This window comes from Lepisosteus platostomus, chromosome 18 (genome assembly GCF_059453375.1).
Source record: "Lepisosteus platostomus isolate fLepPlt1 chromosome 18, fLepPlt1.hap1, whole genome shotgun sequence".
NCBI classification, from domain to species: domain Eukaryota; kingdom Metazoa; phylum Chordata; class Actinopteri; order Semionotiformes; family Lepisosteidae; genus Lepisosteus; species Lepisosteus platostomus.
Window position 1 is genome coordinate 13,256,401 of NC_142628.1, and position 22,424 is coordinate 13,278,824.

Genomic DNA, 22,424 nt, shown 5'->3' on the forward strand with positions numbered 1-22,424 from the left:
AAATCATCGCTCTCCAGCCAAGATGGAGACCACCCGGAAACTGTGGCCACAAGCTCAAACATCCGGGTGGAAACATTCTCCCTCCACATTCCCAGACGTCAATGTGAATTTGTTTACTGACGAAAGACGTGGGTTCAAGGCTCGATTTTGAAATACGGTAATTATCTCGCATCATACTGTTATCGATAAATCTACATTGCACAATATCGAGCACAACATAAATGTCTGGGAACCGAATGAATTAATTTAGTTTCTCCTCGGACGACGTTTCGCAGACACTCGCGTGTAAAATTCTGCAAATGGCAAAAAAAAACTCCTAACATGACCCGAATAGCTGCGGACCCTTTCCTTCCCAGGTTTTTTCGAGCACTGTCTTTTAAGAATGTTTTGCCTGCGACGTCTGCCACAAAATCCAGGAGAACAGCATGTAATAAAGAATAAAATCTCAAGAAGCATTTGTGATTAAACGAAACATGATACACCCCCTACATAGAAATACGGTTTGTAACGTTATGGCAAGCATACATTTTTTTTAAATGAATAATTTACAATTACAAAGGCGTGGAATTAAAATAATTGTTTTACATTTACATATAATAATAAGCCTTTAATAGAAAATAGTCTAGGGTTTAATGTAAGCTTAAAATTGATACTTTTCCTGAGCAAGAGACACCATAAAAGCGGGGTTTAATTATTTCAGTCTGCTGGAGTAGAAAACATTTATCAATATCTAGCACTAGCTTAATTTTTTTCCCAATTGAAGATCACAGCGATTTTTTTTCATAGAATATACGAGTAAGGTTCTTGATTTACAATTCAGTCTGTAAATAATCGCCTATGTACCGAGCATACTGTATGTGGTCAAAGAACGGACTATACAATTTTACTATTTTCTTGTTGGATGAAAGTCCTGCATTTAAATTGAAAAGATCGTATGTTCCTACTGGTTTTATAGCATTATGGTCTATAGGATTTTGCGAAAGCATTTGTTCACCCATATGACTGTGAATTACAATTTGTTCGTTTAATTTTACGTAACGGATGAAAATCCTTCCAATTCGTAGACGTACAATTCTGCACTCGAAAAATCCAAATACCTTTAAAAATTTTCATTTTTTCCCCCAAATTAACCATTTTCAAGTTATCCCTCTTAATTGGAACTTCAAGTACACAAAACTGTGGACTAATCATTATACATAGATAATATACAAGATATTAAAAGGCACAACTTTAGACGAACACTCCTGTAACTAAGACGTCCTTCCATTTAAGAGTCAAGAGTCCGGTAAAAGAACTTGATTTTAAAATCGCATATCGTGAGAAGTGAGTTGATAAGACTAAATACAAAAATAATGACACTATGGCAAATACACCTAAGCATAACGATTTATTATTTTATTTTTAAAGAACTTGGAGAAGAACGTGGGTTTAGGATAATTAAGCACATGTAATTTGGGAATTAAAATTAACGTTTAATAGTTTAGATAACTTTTTAAGGGATCTTACACTCACCAGATTAATAAAAAATAACCACAAAGATTGTATTACTATGGGCAGATGACGACCAGTATTATAAGTCAATTACTACATTTAATCGTGAGCGAGGCAAAACATTATACATCATATTGGACCGTAGCTGCAATCAATAATTGAACTGCAAGTCAACGTGCCTACACCAAAACTTTTAACTCAAAACCAAGAATAAACTTCAAGATAATAAAAGCCTTCATGAACCATATACATCTTTCCTGATTGCTCCGTGGCTACAAGCTAGGAGGCTAAATTTTATAAGGTGCTTCCTCTTAACTCCTGGGTTGCAGATCGGCGACAAGCGTGCATAGCACAGGTAGCTGCAACTGTTTTGTAGCCAAACTTTTCAAAATATGCACAATTTTGTCTTCGTCTTCGATTTCGGGGGTCCCTCTCTGGACTCAAGTTGCTTTCTTCCGTTTTCCATGTCATTTCCTGTAATAAAAAGATGGTGGTCAAAGCTAAGAGCAGCAGCTGACTCGCTGAAAATTATTTCGAATATAAAAAAAAACTTTACCTCGCCTGGGACTACTAAATCACAACTGTGCCGGCGCGTCATCCGAGGCGAGCTCTGCGCGGCAGGGACTGTCCAGTTCACGGACCTGAGAGTAGAGCGCAAAAGCCGAAAAAAGGTTTTGAATTCTGTAGAAGGTGAGTCAGTCTTTAGTAGCCAATGTGGCCAATGAAAATGGCTTCTGAAAGAGCTAGGCAAATTGCCAACAGCCTGCAGACTGGGATCGGGGACATATCTGGTGGTGATACGTGTAGCAGCCCGTGAATAGACCTTCAACAACAGAGGTTCAGTGGGTTCTTAGGGGCGCTTGTCTTTGCGATAATGTCACACAAACTTTGCAGGTATGTGGAGTTTTATTTAAAGGGGCAAGATCTCTCCTGTTTTTGTTGCAGTTTTTTTTTGTTACACTGTAGCCCTGTTTTTTTGAGCGACGTCACCCGTAGCCAATCAGCGCGCCGGAGTGGCCACGCTAGACATTTTGCCACGGGGGGGCGGTGACGTCGCCAGGCGGAGTTCGGATTCCGAGCTGTGGTTTGGAAAGGTGGAGGTGTGTAGAAGCGGTGTCCCCGTGTTGCCAGTATTCCCCCCCAAAAAAAAGCATGAAAGCGAAGCATTTTTTTTTCTTTTTCACATGCAATCAATGTCTTTCTTCCTTACTACGCCAGGGCTTTCTTAGTTTATGCACGAGTTTGCTTTTGCTGCATGTAGGAGTTTGATTTTGCTGGAAGGCGGAGTTACGTTGTGGTTTTTTTTTGGGGGGGGTTGGCGTCTTCTAGGTTTGGTGTCACTGCGCGAGGTTTTGTGACCCCCCCAAAAAAGCAGTTTCCGTATTAAAATAAAAAGGTTATCTCCTATTTTACGTTGTTCGTCCTTCGCTATTACGTCGGCTTTATTGCATTTTCTGCGATGTGGAACATTCATATTAAAGTGTGTCAAAGCTAAAATATGTGTTTGTCGGTAAAATGTTTTGGGTTTTTTGGTTAAAATATTGTACATTTTCTTAAGATGTGTTGAAATGACTACATTTAAAGACCACCCACCGCACTGCTCATGCCTAATGTTTAATACGTAGATTGCTGGGACCTACTTCATTGCTTTTAACGCAGATCAACTCGAAGAACAGCTCGGAAATGCGATCTGATAAATATCTAGCCATGGAGTCCTCCTTACAGGAACATACAGGAAATTTCAAATCACAACTTATTTACTAATTGACATTTTCCTGCTGGTGAACATTTCACTGATGTGTCAGGCAGGCGCTTGTATGAGAACCCAGAAACCAAGTCCAGCAGTAAAGTATGCATACCGTTATGGTGAGTTATTCCAGCGTGACTGTGAAAAACCAGCTTTTGACCCCAGACTAGTGCATTTCATATAATTCATTCCATATGATGGGAAGAACAATAGAGCAGCAGCTCAGTGTGTTACAAGAATTTTTAAGGGGAGAATTATTTTTGCTTTAAATAAAACTCTGCAAGTCCTACGAATTTTCACTCGCAATGCTTTTCTGCTTCAAAGACGTGGAAAATTTGTTTACCTACTATATAAAATACTAAAATGGCCCGTTGTCTCAACGTAGTGTTGATGCTTTCGGAATACGTGCCAGTAAAACCATTGTTGCGATTCTTCCTACGCAGTTTATTCAGATTTCCTGTTTTTTGTGTTTAATCGAAGACTCGTGGGATGTTAAATGTGTGCTCCATTAGGCCGTCTCTTCTTGTGTTGTACACTCTTTTGTCCATTGTTGAACTGCTGGTGATTTAATGAACGTGTCCTTCCGAACTCCGATTTGAACTGTAAATAAAGTCTTAAATCTCAACGCAGACGACTCTTTGTTGTTGAAAACTATGAATTTAAGAATTCAAGGGCAGATCTACATATTAAATGCATTTTCCCCAAAGTGGCAATGTACTTGTTACTTTTTGTTCCATTAACCTTACCTTTAATCCAGGGCAGGTATAGTTACAATATGTCAGTACCATTATATATAATATAGTCTAATTAACGAGAACTAACAAGTATATACAACAAGAAGTAAATGCATATTTATGCGGACAAGGAAAAGTTAACTGCACGCTGAAAAACAAAACAGGAATGCAACATTTTGGCTGTAGGGCCTTTTCCAGTGTGGAATTAACCTTAACTTGTTCCTTAGCAGCCAGCACATGCTGACGCAGCTTCCCACTTGTTCATATAATATGTGTATTACGCAATTCAGCCTGTTACTTGTTTTGATCACTCCATTGTATGATGGCAGTTGCTTACGTACGGAATTTCCCACTGTACTTAAATGAGAAGAGTATGAATGGGAAATTGGTTGTGGAAGGTTATGTACAAGGCATTTGGAATATGGTCTAGGCTTCCCTATGCAGTTAACATAAAATGCAGATTTTTGCGGTTTGGCATCAGCAAATATCAAGTACAAGCACTCCAGACTTTGTATGTAGCTGCATTTAAATCCAAATACACAATCAGCGCTGAAAATGCAACAGAGTAGCCGAGGACTTTATCTCAGAAATAGGGACACGTATTTCCAAAGCTTGTAATCATTTCAACCTTCTCCTTTGACACTTTTGATATTTTTCCATCGAGTCACCTAATAGACGTAATGAATGGTTATTTTTGTTCTGGTGGTACTGCTGTGCTTCATTGTGTCTCGAAGATCCGATTGCATTTTCCCGAGCAGCGCCTTGGCTCTCACCAGCCCCTTTTCCCTGCCCTTGCCTTCCTGCAGCGCTGGCGTGAGAGGCTTCACTGGGAATCGCAGGTCACCCAGCCTCAGGCCCCCAGCAATGGCCGAATCCAGCACCTCCAAAAAAGAGTCTTCTGACGAGGAGCCCAACTGCAGCAAGAGGTAGTCTCTCTGGGGGGGACGGGGGACAGGGGCACTGTCATAAGAACATAGAAGCTGTTATTAACAAGATGCAACCATACAGCCTTTCTAACTCGATTGGTCGTTAGTAGCTAAGTGATCTGCGGATCTCATCCAGCTGTTTCTCGAAAAAAAGTACCAGCTCCAACAACATGACTTGGATAGCTAGTTCCATGCTCCTACGACCCTTTGTGTCAAAAGTTCCACCTGTCAAATGTAGTGCTTTCTCCAATTTCTGCCTTTTTTTACATAGTTTTTTTTTCTATTTTCTAATCTTGAGTTTGTATTATTGGGCGGCACGGTGATACAGTAGTTAGCGGAGCTCTAAGTTTAATTCTGGACCTGGGGTGTTTTCCGTGTGGAGTTTGCATGTTCCCCCTGTGTTCCTGAGTGTTTTCTCCAGGTGCTCCGGTTTCCTGCCACACTCCATAAACTTACTGGTCGGTTAGGTGGTTTCTGGGAAATTTGGCCCTGGTACAGTATGTGTGTGTGTATTTGTGTCAGTGCGTGTCCTGCTATGGACTGGCGTCCCATCCAGGATGTATCCTGCCTTGTGTCTCTTGCTTGCCGGGTTAGGCTCTGGCTCTCCTGTGGCCTTGTATTGGATAAAGCACTTGGAAGATGGATGCAGTTTGTAATGTTTAAAAAGTGTGGGGTGTGTGGTACTCATAGGTGGGTGTTGTGTCCTGCTGTCCATCTGCTTCTTTCACAATACCCTGATAATACCGTCGCCAGCTGCAGGCATAAAACAGTTTTACTCTTAACCCTCTCCTGTCTGATTCCAGCAGAATCAAAGAGGAGGAACACCACCTGAGCGATGAACCCAAGAAGAAGCTGAAGGTGAAGCACGAGCACTGCGTGGCTGCAGGCTACCCACAAGTGGACTTCTGGTGTAAGTGTTCAGTCTTCTCCGAGGAGCTTCGGCTGTTTCCCCTTCTCCGGTTCCCCAGATGCCATGTCACCAGTTTTACTTCCTCCCTCCGAAACACCTTTAATCCTGTTTCTGGTTATATTAAAGGGGAGCCGCAGTCCACATTTCTCAGTCCGGTTATTAAATCTTGGTAACAAAATACATACGTTGACGGTATAGGAAAATTGTACAGATTTCGAAAGAAGCACAAGATCGTGAACTTGGTGAAAGTACTGTAAGTCGCCGTGTTGTTGCAAACTCCTGGTCTCTCCACAGGAGAATTGCGACGCGATGCGTATTTGTCGGCAAAACCGTCTCGAAGTCGAGAGCACTATTTCTATTGGATTAAAAAAGATGTATTCACAAGTCTGGTTGTTTACAGTGTGGTAGGACCGCTTCACCTTACCGAAAATTTTGTTGCCTCATTCTGAATTGCAGAACATGGTGATTCGCAAAACTGGAAATATAATCTATTTTGTGGTGTAAATTGAGATTTTACAAGGTACGCATTGTGCTTTTATTGTGGTTTGAAATGCACTCCTCAATGTGAATTCTTTCTTACCCCAACGTATAAAAATAGCGTTGCAGTTCCCCTAAATAATGTTCTTATTTTGACTGCATTGCCGCTTGTGTCGTGTTTGAAGTTCGAACTGTAAGGGTGTGCGTGTTTTGTGCTTGTTCTCCTGCAGTCTGTGAAGAGTGTAAGGAGTATTTTGTGGAGGAATGCCCGGCACACGGCCCTCCCGTGTTTCTGCCGGACACGCCTATAGCTGTGGGGGTGCCCCGCCGTGCAAGCCTGACGGTCCCCCCAGGAATCGAGGTGATTCAGGAGCCAGGTGGCGAGACAGATGTGTGCTGCGTGGACAAGGTGTTCAGGAAAGGCGTGCTGTTTGGCCCATATGAGGGAGAGGTGGTTGCGCAAGATAAGTCGTCTGGATTCTTCTCCTGGATGGTAAATAAAAGCAGGATTTTTTAAAAATGTCCGTGAGTCATTCTGCGAAGAGCTCTAGTCAGGTGTGCACAGTGGCTCTTACCAGGTCGACAGAGAGCTGCAATTATGCCTCGATGCATCAGGTGTGCACTTTGTTTTGCTTCAGATAAAGGTGATTTTTGGCTTCATTTTCTTTTTCAGATTGTTGACAAAAACAACCGATACAAGTCAATTGACGGCACTGATGAAACTAAAGCAAACTGGATGAGGTATTTTTCTTTCACCTCTTTGTTTGAGATCAGTGTTGGAATACCACACGTGCTGCTTCTTAATTGATTAACGGTCTACTGACAGAGGTCTCAAAATAATAATATAGTTGCAGTCAACCTCATTATTTGTTAGCGCATCCAACACTGTTCTGTGTCAAAGGTTTAAGAAGGGTTCCTGAACTTGTAAACTGATACCAGTGACGTTAACTTAATGTAGTCGATGAACAATTAATGACAGCATGAATGTAAAATGGAAAGGAATCCTCAGACCTATTCGCATTCATCAAAGTTGGAACATGTTCATTTTTTAAATAAAAATATCAAATTTCTTAGGTGCGCATCACAGTTCTTTCAAATTATATCCTACTTCTTTACAGAGAAAGACAGAGCACATAATAATTCACTCCTACTGGACGTGTACAGTATGTGCAGTATACATTTAATGAATATTTACTCATATTTTCTGTACTTTCCAATTGAAATGTCTTTAAAGTTGGTGGCTGTTTTTACATACCATTAATGATTGAAAGCTCGTTGTGGGGGTAGTTAATGAACTGGTATTTAATTAGAAATGATGAGTAGATAATGAGCAGAAGAAGAGGATCTTAGGAAGTCAAGAACCACTTATTGAAAGAGCTGAAGAACATACACAGACAGTACCCAATAAGTTCAGTTCTGCTGTGATGCACAAAAACTTGCATTCTGATATATGAAGCTTTTGCACGCCAACACAAGTTAATGTGCTCTCCTCTGATGGGCTCACCAGCAGGAATTTGGGGATATGCATTTTAACGAATACCCCCTCATCGAATATACTCATTCTCATCAGTATCCTATGATTTCTCTGCGACGGTTTTTGCAGCATTCTGGGAGGCTGCGCAGTGTTAAAAGTGAAAGGACGCAGTGCGTTCGTCTCTGAGTCTCGTGTTCCCGTGCTGTTGGCCTCAGGTACGTGATGATCTCTCGGGAGGAGAACGAACAGAACCTGATGGCCTTCCAGCACGGCGAGGAGATCTACTTCCGCGCCTGCCGGGACATCACGGCGGGCGAGAGGCTGCGCGTATGGTACAGTGCCGAGTACATGAGGAGGCTGCACAGCATTTCCCAGGAGAGCATCGACCGCAACCTGGTGGGAGGTGAGCATTCGGAGTTTCCCCTCCCTGCTGGTGACTTCCCACAGAAGTCCAGCTTGGTTTGTTTTCAATTTCTCTAGTCCGTTTCTGCTCTGGAAATGCACTTGTTTCCACCTCGGTGCAGTGGGAAGGTTAAACGCTCTCTTGTGGGAAAGGGAGCGTGAATCTGGGCGTGCTGTCAATGTAACCCTTTCTGTGTCAACAAGAAGAAAAAAAAACTTGGCTGGATAAACTCTTGGTTGCAGTGCCTCAAGCCCTCTAGTGTCCGTCCTGCAGTGAAACGTGTTTGGAGGCGCCCTGAGGCACTCCAGCTGGGGGCAGTGTCCCGAGCAATGCGCTGCTCCAGACTGCGAGTCTTCTATTGCGGTGACTTTGGCACAGACGCCTTTCCTCTGAGAGAAACACTGTTGACTTCAGGCAGAAGCAAACATTTCCCTGGAATCCTCTTCAGTACAAACTCAAAGTGGAAATACTGCCTTATTTAAAAAGTAAGCAAACGTTGCCAGTGAAATGTACGTTCGTCCACATGTTGCTGTTCTATTTTTGGTTAAGAATTTAATTATGTTACAGATGAAATGTGGAAATTTCCCCGGATGACTTCCCCTAGTTTTCATTTCAGTTTTCCCGTTGGTATTTTGAATCGTCATTTTAAATCGGGGACCTGCTGTCAGGGAAGGAATCTTTCAATGTGGAAATTTGAATCGCAGGGTATCATGCTCTCCACTGTTTATTATTAGAGTTTCATTGGTGTAGGACAGGAAAACACTGATTGATATCAAATAATATGTGGCAAATAAGCTCAAATGAACACAATTGTTCTCAATGTCATTACAGCATATAAAATTAATTACTTCCATTGTTTTTTTAAGTATACGGCTTAATTACAAGGATTTCACTCTCCTTGATACCGTTCTTTCACCTGTAAGTAGTGTGTCAAGCTTGTGAAGTCCCCTCCTGGTGTTTTCGCTCAGGGCTGGCAGTGATTAACAGCCATGGGCAGCGCTGGTCACTCCGCAGGGAGTCCCAGCAAACGGCAGGGTGTGGTGGCAGACAGAGCCTTCGTGCCGCTCGGAACGGAAAGGACTGTTGTGGTGTCGGGAGCGAGGAGAAACGAGGGGTTCTTTCTGCGGCTGATGGGTTGGTCTGCCTGCGGAGTGTGGTCCATCGCTGTTGACTCTTCGGCATTATCTTCTCTCCTGTTCAGACTTCCTGAGGGTGTGTAAATACCTGTGCGGTGAGGGACGCTACTGGTGGAAAAGTGCTGGCTCTTTCATGCTGGTGTGAGGAGGAGTCATTAAAAGCATGGTGTTGTTTTCTTTTGCTTTAGTGCCAGAACAGTCTCTGGCTCCCTCCCATGTTGTAGCTAAGTGTCTCCCCAGTCTGAAAATAGCTCACAATTAGGTTGAGCAAAGTGGTGATAAATAGCTCTTAATCTTAAGGGAAGTTGCTAATGAACCAGAGCAACAAGACAGGAACCATAGCTCGACCTACGAGTTCTCTTGATCCTTGATCGTTTCCTGTAGGCTTTTTAACAGATCACAAAGCAGTAAAAAATGCATTAGTCCTTGAAGCATCCTACGCAACATTAGAGCAATGTGGAATGTTTGCATCTCCCACACAGACACGCACACAAAAATTGTGCTCTTCAGTGCAAAAATTTGTTTTTTTTCTTGGAGTGGTTTCTCATCGCCTGTGAAACCATCTTCAGGAAGTGATGTGGCCCACACCCAGCCCAGTGTGGGTTCAAAAAAAGAAAAGTTGTGCTGGTCCCGCCTGTCTAAATCTTCCAGGTAAGACACCATGTATTTTAACCTCTTAAATGATTAAACAATTCATCTCTTATCATTTTTTCTCATGTCAAACAGCCAGTGCTTTTAGTGTTTTTTCAAATAGACCTCTGTGAGCTTTTGCCAAATTAAGAACTCTGCTAAAATGTCAGTAATTGATGTTGGTCCTGACTTTTCGAAAAATTGAGGAAGGGTAATGGCAGTGTTTTGTGCCTTTAAGGTGAAACATTTGTACAGTTGAGGAGCTCAGGGACAAATAGCTCAGTAATCATTAATCATCATATACCTGCATTTGTCACTGTTACATTGTAGGTTAGCATAGAACAGATTTAACCTGCTCCCCCAGAACTTGGTCCATTGAGATTTATTATCTAGGCTAAATTTGCTCAATCGGAGATTGAACACAAGCAAGATTTGCCTTTTAATTTTATTTAATAACACCACATCTGTCAGAGCAGTAAAGGGAAGAATTCTGGCTCATTTAAAACTCCATACAGAGAAGATTAGATAAGGTAGTTGCCAAGAAAGTTTAACTTTGTGCATGGATATGAGCGTTTTTGCATGATATGTTTTAATACGTCAGAACAAGGTGGTTGTCTGTTTCTTTTTGGGAGAAGACTATGTATCCATCCTTCTTACTTTTTTTTATAGACGTATGTGGACTGAGAAGAAGGAAAAAACACAGAGAAGATACACAGCAAAGTGGATTCCAGCTGCGCTTTGACTGAAGATGATTGAAGTCTAGATTTGGGGGAAAAAAACAACTGTGGCACAGGACAGAAGTGTGCTCAGGACAGAAGAACTGTGCTGCTTTTGAAATGCTGTGATGTTCGGCTTTGTTGTTAATGCTCGACACGGACAGGGTAGATTATAAAATGTGCAGTCCGAACTACAAGCAGCCCGTCACTGGTGTCCAGCATACCGGGCTCCAGTGAGCAATTGAAACTCTGGTGACCATGGTTGCCACGGAAACCCTGACATGTTTATTCGAGGCCAAAGTGGATTGAAAGGAAGCCACTGTGAATGACTTTTCCGTTATGTCGTGGTGTCAGTTACAAATAAAGAAACAAAAACCGGTATGTGCTGCGTCTTCCTTATTACACGTGACCGAGGTAAACGTTGCGTTTTGCTTCCGTGAAGGTGGAAAGTGAGTGCCAGCATGGAAATTCACCCACTTCCTCCTGGCACGACACTTCATTATTGCTCTCTTCCCAGTAATTCTGTGTGTCGACCTCTGGTGTTTGCAAAAGCCTCTTTTTTTTTTTGCTTGCCTCACGGGTATTGGTGCTCTGAATGTTAGAAAAAAAGTACGCTTGTGCTCTTGTGCTAGACTGCGATAATAAGAAAGCTTCTCTTCAACACAAAAAGAGCTCATTTACCTAGCCGTAAAATAAATACATGAACAGAAACGGACATGGCACATAAAACAAGCGGTATTTACCATTCCTGATTAAGACGGTTAAGACGGTTCCTGGTTAAGACGGTGATTTATGTGGAGTCTGGTCCTGTAGGTGGTACTGATAAGCTCTCTTTCTTTTAAGATCACACAGCAGTAACAGAATGGGTAAATGACAGGGAAGAGAAGGGCTAAGAATTCCCGAAGAATGTAAAAGAAACATTGCATACAAGACCTTTAATCATGTCACTATCAATATAATATTAGAAGTCTTCACTTACTCATCAGAATCCTTAAATGCATTACTGTTTTCTTTGCTCTGGAGAGATTTCCAGATGCATACATGTGCACCTGTGAAATTCAAAGGGAAAACATTCCTGCTGTTCCTGATTACCCCCAATGCATCACAGAGCATTTTTTCTGAATGACTGTATAGTTAGATTGATTGACTCTGTGCTGAAGGTTCCAAGGTCACACCCTGTGGCACCTTTAATATTTTTAGGAAGAGCTGATGTGTTTATCCTCCTTTAAGATTTTCAATCTCCGGCATGTAATGGACAACAAGACATGTTGTGAGGTGGCGGCAGGCGTTCTTGGTTTTTTCAAATGAATTTCTTTCGAATGAGAGCCCAGGGGAATTACTTTAATCGGATGGGGTGGCTCTCTGTGGGCAGCATGAACCTGAGAGAAAAACGCAAATCTTTGCTTATTTAAAGTGACTCAAGCGCACGGGGTTGCGAGTTAATTGACGTTAATTTTATTTGCAATCTTCTGGGTGAATTATCGTTTTTTGTGCCGGGAAACACCTGGAGAGAAATGTGTTAGAGATGGACTCTTTTTCCAGTCCTCATAGGAGAAGAATGATGTTTAGAATAGAAGCAATCATTAAATGTGAGCCATGCTTGTTGTACTATTTGAAGCTGAGGATGTATATACTTTTCAGTGCTGCTTATTAGTGACAGCTGAAAAAAAATCAAAAGTAAACTTCATCCAAAACAGCACAAGAAGACAGACTTGATGGCAATATTAAGATCTTGTTTTCTGCTCTTCATTTGGCCCTTCAGGTAAGTAAAGTAGGTTTCCTGATTTCCAGCTTTTTAAACTATATGCACTTCTTGTAGCCCTTTATTTAGGAATCACTGTGTTTAGTATTAAGATTACTTAATAATTAATCAAATACATTGATATTTCTATATGTTCATTGTACATCTTTAATTTGGAAATATTTGTTGGAAAAATGGGTAAAATAAGATGCATTGTCTTAATTTTCGAAAGACAAAAAAACATTTTTCAGCTGTCATAAAACACTGCATTGTTTAAATATAACTGCAGTTGTTTAGGATGACTGGTATTTGTTTTGCCTTTTCAACATTTCTGAAATAGTTTTCACACCAATTTAAACCAAAGCGTATGAATTTCACCGGGTGTATCGTATTGTCGGATGGTGGTGTTCTTAACTAATGTGGATCAAAAGATTAGTTGGGGGGAAAAAAAAAGATTCCCCCCTCCCCCCTCAAAAATAAAATTGAAAGACTGTAAAATTCTCAAAAAACAAAATGAAGTGCAGCATCAATGCCTTTCTTCTGCCAGCCTGTTTGTTTGGACTGCCTTCCACCAAGTTGTCAATTTAAGTGTTTGTGAACAACTTGCATTCAGTTTTGTTTGGAAAGGCGTTTGACACAATTGGAGAATGTTGCCACAGCTTGCTTTGCGATTCCTTATGATCTCTTTTCCACCCCCCCCTTTCTGATTTCGCTGTGTTTTTAACCTGCCGCGGTATCAGTCGTGCTTTTTTAACGGTACCCCTTTCGCGCCAGGGGGCCGTGATTGAGTCTCTGTGCTCTTCCGTTGTGCAGGGAGGCCGACGGCCGAGAAACCGGACGAGCCGTCGGGAAATCTGGAAGACGCGAAGGGGTCGGTTCTGAGGTCGGCCCTCCGCGGGGGGCGGTCCCTCGGGAAACGGGGGGCCGAGGATGGAGACGGCCAGCACCCCGCCAAGAAGAAGAAAATCGACCTCATCTTCAAGGACGTCCTGGAGGCGTCTCTGGAGGAGTCCAAGCGCGCGGGGACCCCCCTGCCCGCGAACAGCACTTTCCCTCTGCGGAAGACGAGGGGGAGCCGCGGCGGAGAGCCCCACGAGCGGCCCAAGGCGGCGCCGGCGGCGGGATGCTCTTACCTGGGCCTCGCCAGGCTGAAGACGGAAAGCAGATCGCCCGAGCGGGCGGGAGGCTGCCGGCAGGCCGAAAACGAAGCGGAGGCGGACGCGGGCCGCGTGAAGGTGGAGGACGCGGACGGCAGCCCCCGCGCGGCAGGGGAGGGGCCGCCCGACGCGAGCCCCTCGACTTCTTTTTGCCCCAACTGCGTGAAGCTCAGGAGGAAGATCAGGGAGCTCGAGGCCGAGCTGGACAGGCTGAGGTCCGGGCAGCCACCCGAACCTCCCTGTCAGCCATCGCTGCCCGAACTGTCTCAGCTTGAAGAGCTACAAGGTACGTTCACGGTCGGGAAAGCACATGGAGAGCTTTCCTGGTGGGTCCCGAGCCCGAGGCGTCTAGCTGAGGAGTTTAGGCATCTTCATTCTCAGGCCCCAGCAGTAGATCTCTTGACCTGGTGGCTGGGCATGCTGCATATTGGTCTCATGTCATTACGGGCTATGCCCATCCTCAGCTTGGGTTTCTGTTGTGCTTCGACCTCCCAATTCCTCACGCGATAGGGATGAAATGGGAATTCTTCCTCTTTTTTTGCACACTTCTTGTGGACTCTGTGCAGGCCTCTGGGTTTCCTTTCGTATCCTTTCGTTTCGAAGGGGAAAACAAAGCCATCATTGTCCCTGCGGTAGTTGTGTCACATTGACAGGTCACTGGCCTTTAGAAGCTTATGTTTTGCCATAAAAAGGCACAATTTGATATGGCTGTAGCTTTCAGTGTTTCATACTACATGGCTGTAGTTTCTGTTTCATAACTGAACTTGTGGCATTTCTTTCATTCTTCCTGTTCTTGACATTCAGCGTGATTTGGCTCTAAGTCTAGCATGAGTGTCGGTGATGTGCTGTTTTTTATTATTTAATTAGTTGATGAACAAATGCAAAATGTATATTTCAAGTTGCCTTTGGTTAAGGTTGTGAAATGAATTATTCAATTGTAACATTTTTGTATCCTTATATTGGTGTTGCTATTTTATATTTAAATAAAATGCCCTCAATATTGTCGTATTAAAACATTGTACAAACTCAAAAGTTGTAATTTCTTCTTCTTGTATAAATAATGATCTTCTTGTTGCTGAGGTATTTATGCGTTCTTAGTGATTAATAAGATGATAGAAAGAGGTACATAAAGCAATGTATTACACTGTATTTGATGACATCTTAAGAATTTTGTTTCATTTGTGTCCCATATTATTACACATTATGAGGCTTTCTCATTTTTAACATTAATATTTCTGTTGCACATAAATTACCATTATAAAACCCCGGCTTTTCAATCTTAGGGTTAAACCTAAAATAAGTATTCAACACATTTGTGCACTTAAAATTGTTTTCTTTACCCATTAAAACTAGCAGCACTTAACAATGTGCGTTATGCCTTCTTGTCTTGTAATTGTTTTTACAGTTTTATGTTTTTATGAATGCAATGAGTAATGAGTGTGTTGAGAAATCACTGAAGATGCTTCTTTCCTTTTTCCACTAAATAAAAGTGATTCAAGACATTTTCAAGATGTTTAAAAACCATTTTCTGTAGGGAAAGGGGTAGCTCATAAGTAAATAGCTCTTGCGTTAAAATTGTGCAGATCCTCACACTGCCCAAAACCGTTTCACCTGGTTGAGTAAAACAGTTGACATTAAAAGGTAAGTGTTTTATAAAGGTGTATTGTGCCACACCCGTATACAAATAGAGCACAAGAAAGATTCCAAACCAGCATTTTAAGGTTCTAAGGTGTCACCTGTTTGGTAACTAGTAGCTCATTGACATGAGGATCTTATTCCGCCTTTTTTTGAAGAAAGCCAGGTTATCTGATTCAACAACATGGCCACATGGCTTCTTCCAGACCCCCAACTCCCTCTGTGCCTACCTGTTCTCCATTAAAAGTGAACTAGCCTAAGTAGTGCTTTTTCATTAGTTAGCTTTAATAGCTTTTTGTTGTCAAGAGTCTCGTGTTGACCTTTCCAGTCAATTATGCAGAGGTGATTCCTCGTTTGTTTTTTTAACGTGTTACAGTTGCATTGCTTGAGCTGCAAGGCACCACAGATAGATAATGGTCGTTCATGTTGCTGCAGTTTAATGAAGGGGGGAAAATAAAGCACCCTTTGAGAGCAAAACTGATATTGTTCTCATTTTTGTTCCCCCACCTCCCACCCCTCCACCCCCTCTGCAGCCTCAGAAGCGATGACTCCCATTCCCATCGTCATGGATGACGACGACCCGGATGTGGACTCGGCGGATGAATCCATCGCCACCGATCTCATGGTGACCACCGATGAGTCCTCTAAGCTGTCCAGTGGCCCCGGTCGCAGGATCCGACGTTTCAAGCAGGAGTGGCTGAAGAAGTTCTGGTTCCTGCGTTACTCCCCAACCCTGAACGAGATGTGGTGCCACGTGTGCCGCCAGTACACTGTCCAGTCCTCCAGGACCTCCGCTTTCATCATCGGGTCCAAGCAGTTCAAGATCCACACCATCAAGCTGCACAGCCAGAGCAACCTGCACAAGAAGTGCCTGCAGCTCTACAAGCTGAGGATGCACCCGGAGAAGACGGAGGAGATGTGCAGGAACATGACCCTGCTCTTCAACGCCGCCTACCACCTGGCTCTGGAAGGGAGGCCGTTTTCGGACTTCAGGCCCCTGGCGGAGCTCCTGAAGAAGTGCGAGCTGAAAGTGGTCGACCAGTACATGAACGAGGGCGACTGCCAGATTCTCATCCACCACATCGCGCGGGCTCTGAAGGAGGACCTCATCGAGAGGATCCGGCAGTCCCCATTCCTCAGCGTCATCATGGACGGCCAGAACGATGACCTGCTGGCCGACACGGTGGCCGTCTACGTGCAGTTTACCACCAGCGACGGCCCCCCCGCGACAGAATTCCTGTCCCTGCAGGAACTGAGCTGCGCCACCACTGACGGGTACCTCCAAGCTATTGACAGAGCCTTTGCTGTCTTGGGGATGAGACTGCAAGATGTGCTGATTGTGGGCTTGGGCATCGATGGATCCAATATCTCCTCAGGTTTGAGGTCCAACCTCTACATCACGGTGAGGAAGACTCTTCCTTGGGTGCTTTGCCTTCCGGTCATGATCCACCGACCCCACCTGGAAGTCCTGGATGCCATCAGCGGGAAGGAGCTCTCTTGCTTGGAGGACCTGGAGAATAATTTAAAGCAACTGCTCGGCTTTTACCGCTATTCCCCTCGAATGATGGCTGAGCTGAGGGCGACTGCGCCCACGCTCTCCGAGGAAACGGAGTTCCTTGGGGATATCAGAGCTGTCCGGTGGATCATTGGGGAGCCAAATGTCTTAAATGCTTTGATAAAGGATTACCTGGAGGTTGTGGCCCATCTCAAGGAGATCAGCAGCCAGACCCAGAGAGCAGATGCTGCAGCCATTGCCCTGGCTTTGCTGCAGTTCCTCATGGACTACCAGTCCGTGAAGCTCATCTACTTTCTGTTAGACATCATCGCAGTTCTCTCCCGTTTGGCTTTCGTCTTCCAAGGGGATTACCTGTTGGTATCTCAAGTGGATGCCAAGATTGAAGAGGCAGTGCAGGAGATCGGGAGGCTGACTGATTCCCCAGGGGAATATTTGCAGGAATTCGAGGAGAGCTTCAGGGAAAGCTTTAATGGTGTGGATCTGAAGAACCTGAGGGTTGCCGAATCCAAGTTTCAGTCCATCAGGGAAAAGATCTGCCAGAAGACCCAGGTGATCCTGGCTCAACGGTTCGATTGCAGAAGCCGGCCGATCGTCAAGGCTTGCCAAGTTCTTGACCTCACCACATGGCCGAGGAGCACCGACGATCTCCTGACCTACGGAGAGGAGGAAATTCTGCTCATCTTTGGCCATTTGGAGGCCATTCCGTCCATAGCAAGGGAGGTCTCCCGGGAAGGAGCTGATGTCCGAGGAAGCTTGATAGTGGAGTGGAGGGATCTCAAATCCGATTACTACAGCATGAACGGATTCAAGGAGGTGATCAGCCATATATGTAAGTACAAGCAGAAGTTCCCCCTGCTAAATAGGATTGTGCAGATTCTCAAGGTTTTGCCATCCTCGACGGCTTGCTGCGACAAGGGCCGCATTGCCCTGCAGAAAGTACGGAAAAACAACCGGTCCCGCCTCACTCTGGATCAGGTGAACGACCTGCTGACGCTGGCGGTGAACGGGCCGCCTATAGCGAGCTTTGACGGCAAGCGGCCATTGGACAGCTGGTTCGAGGAAAAGTCGGGGAACAGTTACTCTCTGTCGGCAGAGGTGTTGAGCAGGATGTCGGCGGCAGAGCAGAAGTCAGTCCTGCATGGCCTGGACTCGAGCACCGAGTTTTATCCTGATGTTTGACGTTCAGGCTCCCGCTGGGACCGATCAACTTCGAAAAGCCATCAAAAAAAAGAAACTTTGCTGATGGACTAATCAAGATATCACGCGATAATGAAACCAATTGACAGTAGCACTGCTGCTAATATGGACTGCACAGGTGTGTATGATACATGGGGAGTAACGTATATTAGCTTGGTTATTATGCTGAATTTAAGTATATTAAGTCTATATTGCAGATGGTATACAAAGCCAATTCATTCTACCTTCAATAGAGCCACATACCAAATTGTATGTATCCTTAAAATAGTTTTTTTGTATTTTTATGTCTTTTGTAGGGGTTAACAGAAACATATCCAGAGCACATTTTCACTGGGATATTTTATAAGATTATCCGTTTCCTAAGATGGAAGAGTAACACGAGTTACGCAATGTTTCCTCTATATCATCCTATATGGTAGGATCGCCTCTGGCTCTCATTAGTTGAAGCCGACTATGACTCCCATGGTAATGTTCCACTTAAATTCTAGCTGCTGATCACAGGAAAGTACTGGCTGCACTTTTTAATAATTAAAAAACAGCTTCTGCCTCAAGAAAGCGTGAGGTTTGCCGTCTTATAGTGTAGGTGCAGTGATTAAAATATAACTTCAGTCTGCTCAGATTGGGATAATGTTTAATAAGGCATTTGCGAAGTTCAACGAGTGAAACTGTTTCCTAAAGTCTTGGAAATCCGTTTACACAGAAATAATCAAGCTTGACAGTTAGTGATTAGAGAAGGAAACCTTCTGGACTTACTGTAAGTGAGACCAAAACTGGCTGACCTGAACAGAAGATGCATTTTTTATGTGTAAACTGAAAACATGTTCAGTTTTCCACCTTAAAATATTCAGGGACAACTTCCATTTCATTCTTTAAAGACACTTCAGCAATCTGTGGGATGAAATGTAAACTGACTGCAGCCCAGAGGGCTTTGATATTCTTTTGACTTCTTGTGGCGTGCAGGTGACGAGGAAAACAAAGTTCAGACTGCTTTGAAATCAGTTTCTTTAACACTCTGGGAGCGGCTTTTAAAAAACAGGACAGTTGAAGTTATGTTTGTTCTTTGTGACAGTTGTCTAGAGAAACTGAATAAGGAAGGGGTCCCTGAAGTCTGAATGATTAGTTTTTCGTTTCATTGGTATTTTATTTTTAAAGCCATATAGACGTGGAGAGAAAGGGGACACAAAACCAGTTTGTCATTTCTTTGTTTGCAGGTGTTGCCACTGACTAAAGAATTAATACGTTTAATTTCCTTTTTTATGTACAACGCTGTACATAAAAGGTTCTTAGCACGTTGTGGGGTAATAATTACAAATCTTTGGTAAAAAGCTTTTTCTTTGTTCCAAAAATTACAGACGTCTGTTGTATGTATATAAAAGGGGGTTTTACATTGTTGAAGCCGGCATTTATTAATATGAATACTCGCACTTATGCTTAAAAAGTGTATGCCTTATTAATGCAATCAGCTGGCAGTGTACATGCTGCTAACACAAAATATGTACACGCATATACTTTACACAGTTTTATTTCTTGTGCAATCTTGTGCACCTATTACCTTAAATCGTTGAAATCATATTAGATAAGCTAAGTGTGATCACACTTCTTTTAGTCTGCAAATGGAAACGTCTATTTTCACCAACATCAACCTTACTGTTTCTCCCTGCTGGAGTAATAGTGCACTAATGGACATTTTCAGCAGGTGTCAGTGTGTCATACTATAATACAGTGGACAGTGATTGTGCTGTCTTGAAAAACAGTGAAACACCTAAACAGTAGCAAATAATAAGCAATCTGACTTGATCTTGGAGATCTTGTGGAAAATCCTAGGATAAAGTGACAATTATTTAAATGTTGATTTAGAGCTTTAAAATTGTACAATGATTTCTGTCTCCCCACCCCCCCCGCCTCACACGCAAATACATCGTTTTATTCGGTCTGTTCTTTTTATTTTTATTTTCCACTTTTCCAAAGTGTCTCGTGGTCTCCGTGGTCACAGACATTAAACAAATGACCAGAGTGCTTTTGGGTGGCCAGTGGTTCAAAACGCGCTTGCCAAATCCTGTTTTTCAAAGTTATGGGAAATCGATCAGAGTGTGTCAAGTGGGTTAATTGTGAGGGGGGATAATTTGTGTTTTTTGAATTGCTATTTTTGTAATCTGTAATCACTTTATGAGGTAACTGGATAAGAAAACAGTTATCGCAAGCCTACAAGCACTTAGATTTAACAATGCAGTACTTCTACAGGCAGCAGAGGCCTGACAAGAATGGAGAGTGATATGAACATATGAATGAAATGTGACTGCTCCCGAGACTCTGCATGACTGTTTCTGTTCAAACTAAATATCTGTAGATATAAAAGTATATACAAGTTGAAATATTTATATATATACACAGTGACATGATTTGTTTTCTTTGTTTTGGTAAATTGCCTTTGAAGATTATAATAACTGTTTTTAAGATTGATGAGTATTTCAGCCTTGGGATGAATTGATATTGGAATTGTGGAAAACTGGGAAGGATTGTTATGTGTGAAGCCATTATTTGTAACCAATAAATAAAGCTATACATAGAAGCGCAGCCTAGTTCCCATTCAAAAGCATACCTGTTCCAGGTTGACATCTTTTTAATTTTTGTTTTTTTCATTTTGGAAGCTGAACTCAAGTTTATTCATCTCCTTTAGCTCCAGATTTTGTGAATTGGGCTGTTTTACATCCAGCCACTGCCTTGAATTTGGTTAAAACAAAATCATCCTATTATTTCACTGTAGTGAAAAGCACCTTTTCAAGGAACTCCAAATCCCCAAACACCTGTGTCTTGGACTATTAGCAAAAACAACAGTAAAAAAAAAACATTTCGAGTATATATTTCTCCTAACATCTGCTGAAATGGAGCCACTCAGCTTGAATCTCTTCCATTTTACTCCGTTTCAGTTCTTTAATGTGTCCCAACAGCTTGATTGTCCTTCCGATTGTGTTAATTATCTATTTAGTCATTCAGAGCCCTGTTTTAGCTAAATTCCAGCACAGAGAGAAAGGAGATGGGAGCTGATGCAAAGATTTTAAAAATGGGTATGCTTTCGAAGTGCTAGGTGGACTCTGTTATCTCACAATGAGGTATATTTTAGGAATAAATAAGCTCATTTTAGATACAATTGGCTGTATCGCCATTTTAAACTTGTCTTACATTTCCACCTTTTTTTAAATGGTTTACTAAGAAACACATTTTGGTGGAATCAGACAGCCATATTAGCATTTGCTACTTCTTAGAAAGAATGTTTTGATGTGTCTGATTGGGGTTAATGAGCCGGCTGTAAAATTTTATGACTAATTGTTTTGTGAATGCCTCTGTCTCCCCAGTTATTTCACAGTTGCATTGCTAGCTACACAGTAACACTACAGTAGCAGTCATGCTTATTCATGTTTAGTGATGATCTGATATCTATAGGCATCCTTTGGTGTTGTACCTGTATGGGAGAATAATTTCATATTCATTCTTATTGTTAAAGTTAAACATTTTTATAGCTGCAGTAGAAGTAGGAGAAATTTCCTACACACTTACAATTGCTGTATAGTATGTATGGAAGTATGTATGTTACATCACATCTGCTCATGAATACTGCAAAGAAAAACTTTCCCCAGCCATGAGCTGGAAAAGAGCTCAACAGAAAGGGTCTTTAGTTCTTCTTTTAAAACACCTTAAAAAATCCCCTAATCTTTTTTTTCTTTTTAAGAATAATTCCTGTTTTAAGTTTTTCTTATTGCACCAAAATGCTAGATCCAAATTTAGGATTATTGCTAAATGCCTGAAAGTAATAATAAATATTATGGCAAATGAAAGTAATTCATTTTTTAGGGGTGAGAAAGCATACTATCTTAAGCTCGCTAAAAAAAAAAATCTCTTTGCAATTTTCTTTGGACTGATTTGTGTGAATGATTGACATTTCCATTTATAGAACTATATTATTTGTCATAAGTGTATCAACAGTGAAAAGACAACTTGTGTTTGTAAAACCACCCATAAACATGTTTGTGGATTTGTGTGCTATACTTAATTATACCTGTGTGAAAGCTATAAAAATATATGAGCATTTAACACTGGAGATATACAAAACTATATATAGAAATATATAATTATATATAAAATATCAACCCACTCAAATTTACATTGTTATATTATACTTGTTACATCAATGATTGTGTAATAAAAATTGATAAATTTTGTATTGCAATGTTGTTGCTTCTGACTCTTTTTCCATATGCTGTATTAGTTCATGTGGAAAACAGTTTTTGATTTTCTTTCATAGCACTTGTTTAAAAAAAGAATCCACCATCCTAAACATTTTTGCATGTTTTTTTCTTCTTCATTCTTTTGCTTTTCCATTTGTAGGAGGAAATCATTTTCGACCCTGACCTGCATGGTTTCATGGAGCTGTATGTGCAGATTTCGTAGCTGAAGGCTTCTGTTTTAGAAATGAAAGCACTCACAGTTACAGTATGAATGAAAATGATTTTGACATCCAAAATAATAAACCTTCGCT

The 22,424-nt window shown here is 42.1% G+C and overlaps 1 protein-coding gene across 10 annotated transcripts; it reads left to right on the forward strand.

The window, feature by feature from the left end:
• Positions 1–33: 33 nt before the first annotated feature.
• prdm11 (PR domain containing 11) lies at positions 34–22,115 on the forward strand. 10 transcript variants are annotated; one of them, XM_088611933.1, is made up of 8 exons: positions 34–157; positions 4,779–4,898; positions 5,702–5,808; positions 6,516–6,778; positions 6,959–7,026; positions 7,975–8,162; positions 13,199–13,828; positions 15,711–22,115. In XM_088611933.1, exons 2-8 carry the CDS (start codon positions 4,837–4,839, stop codon positions 17,870–17,872), a joined length of 3,480 nt encoding a protein of 1,159 aa, XP_088468059.1. In that variant the 5' UTR covers positions 34–157; positions 4,779–4,836; the 3' UTR covers positions 17,873–22,115. The 10 variants fall into 10 exon arrangements, with proteins under 10 accessions (XP_088468059.1, XP_088468063.1, XP_088468058.1 ...); XM_088611937.1 differs by lacking the exon at positions 34–157 and adding an exon at positions 368–500; XM_088611932.1 differs by lacking the exon at positions 34–157 and adding an exon at positions 2,042–2,181.
• The last annotated feature ends 309 nt before the right edge of the window (positions 22,116–22,424 follow it).

What these genes read in the sequence shown, in the direction of transcription:
- prdm11 (XM_088611930.1), top strand. Translation starts at nt 2,366, where the DNA reads ATGTCACACAAACTTTGCAG. An exon ending in GAGCCCAACTGCAGCAAGAG is followed by an intron (nt 4,899 to 5,701) that starts GTAGTCTCTCTG and finishes GTCTGATTCCAG; the next exon opens with CAGAATCAAAGAGGAGGAAC. An exon ending in ACTAAAGCAAACTGGATGAG is followed by an intron (nt 7,027 to 7,974) that starts GTATTTTTCTTT and finishes TGTTGGCCTCAG; the next exon opens with GTACGTGATGATCTCTCGGG.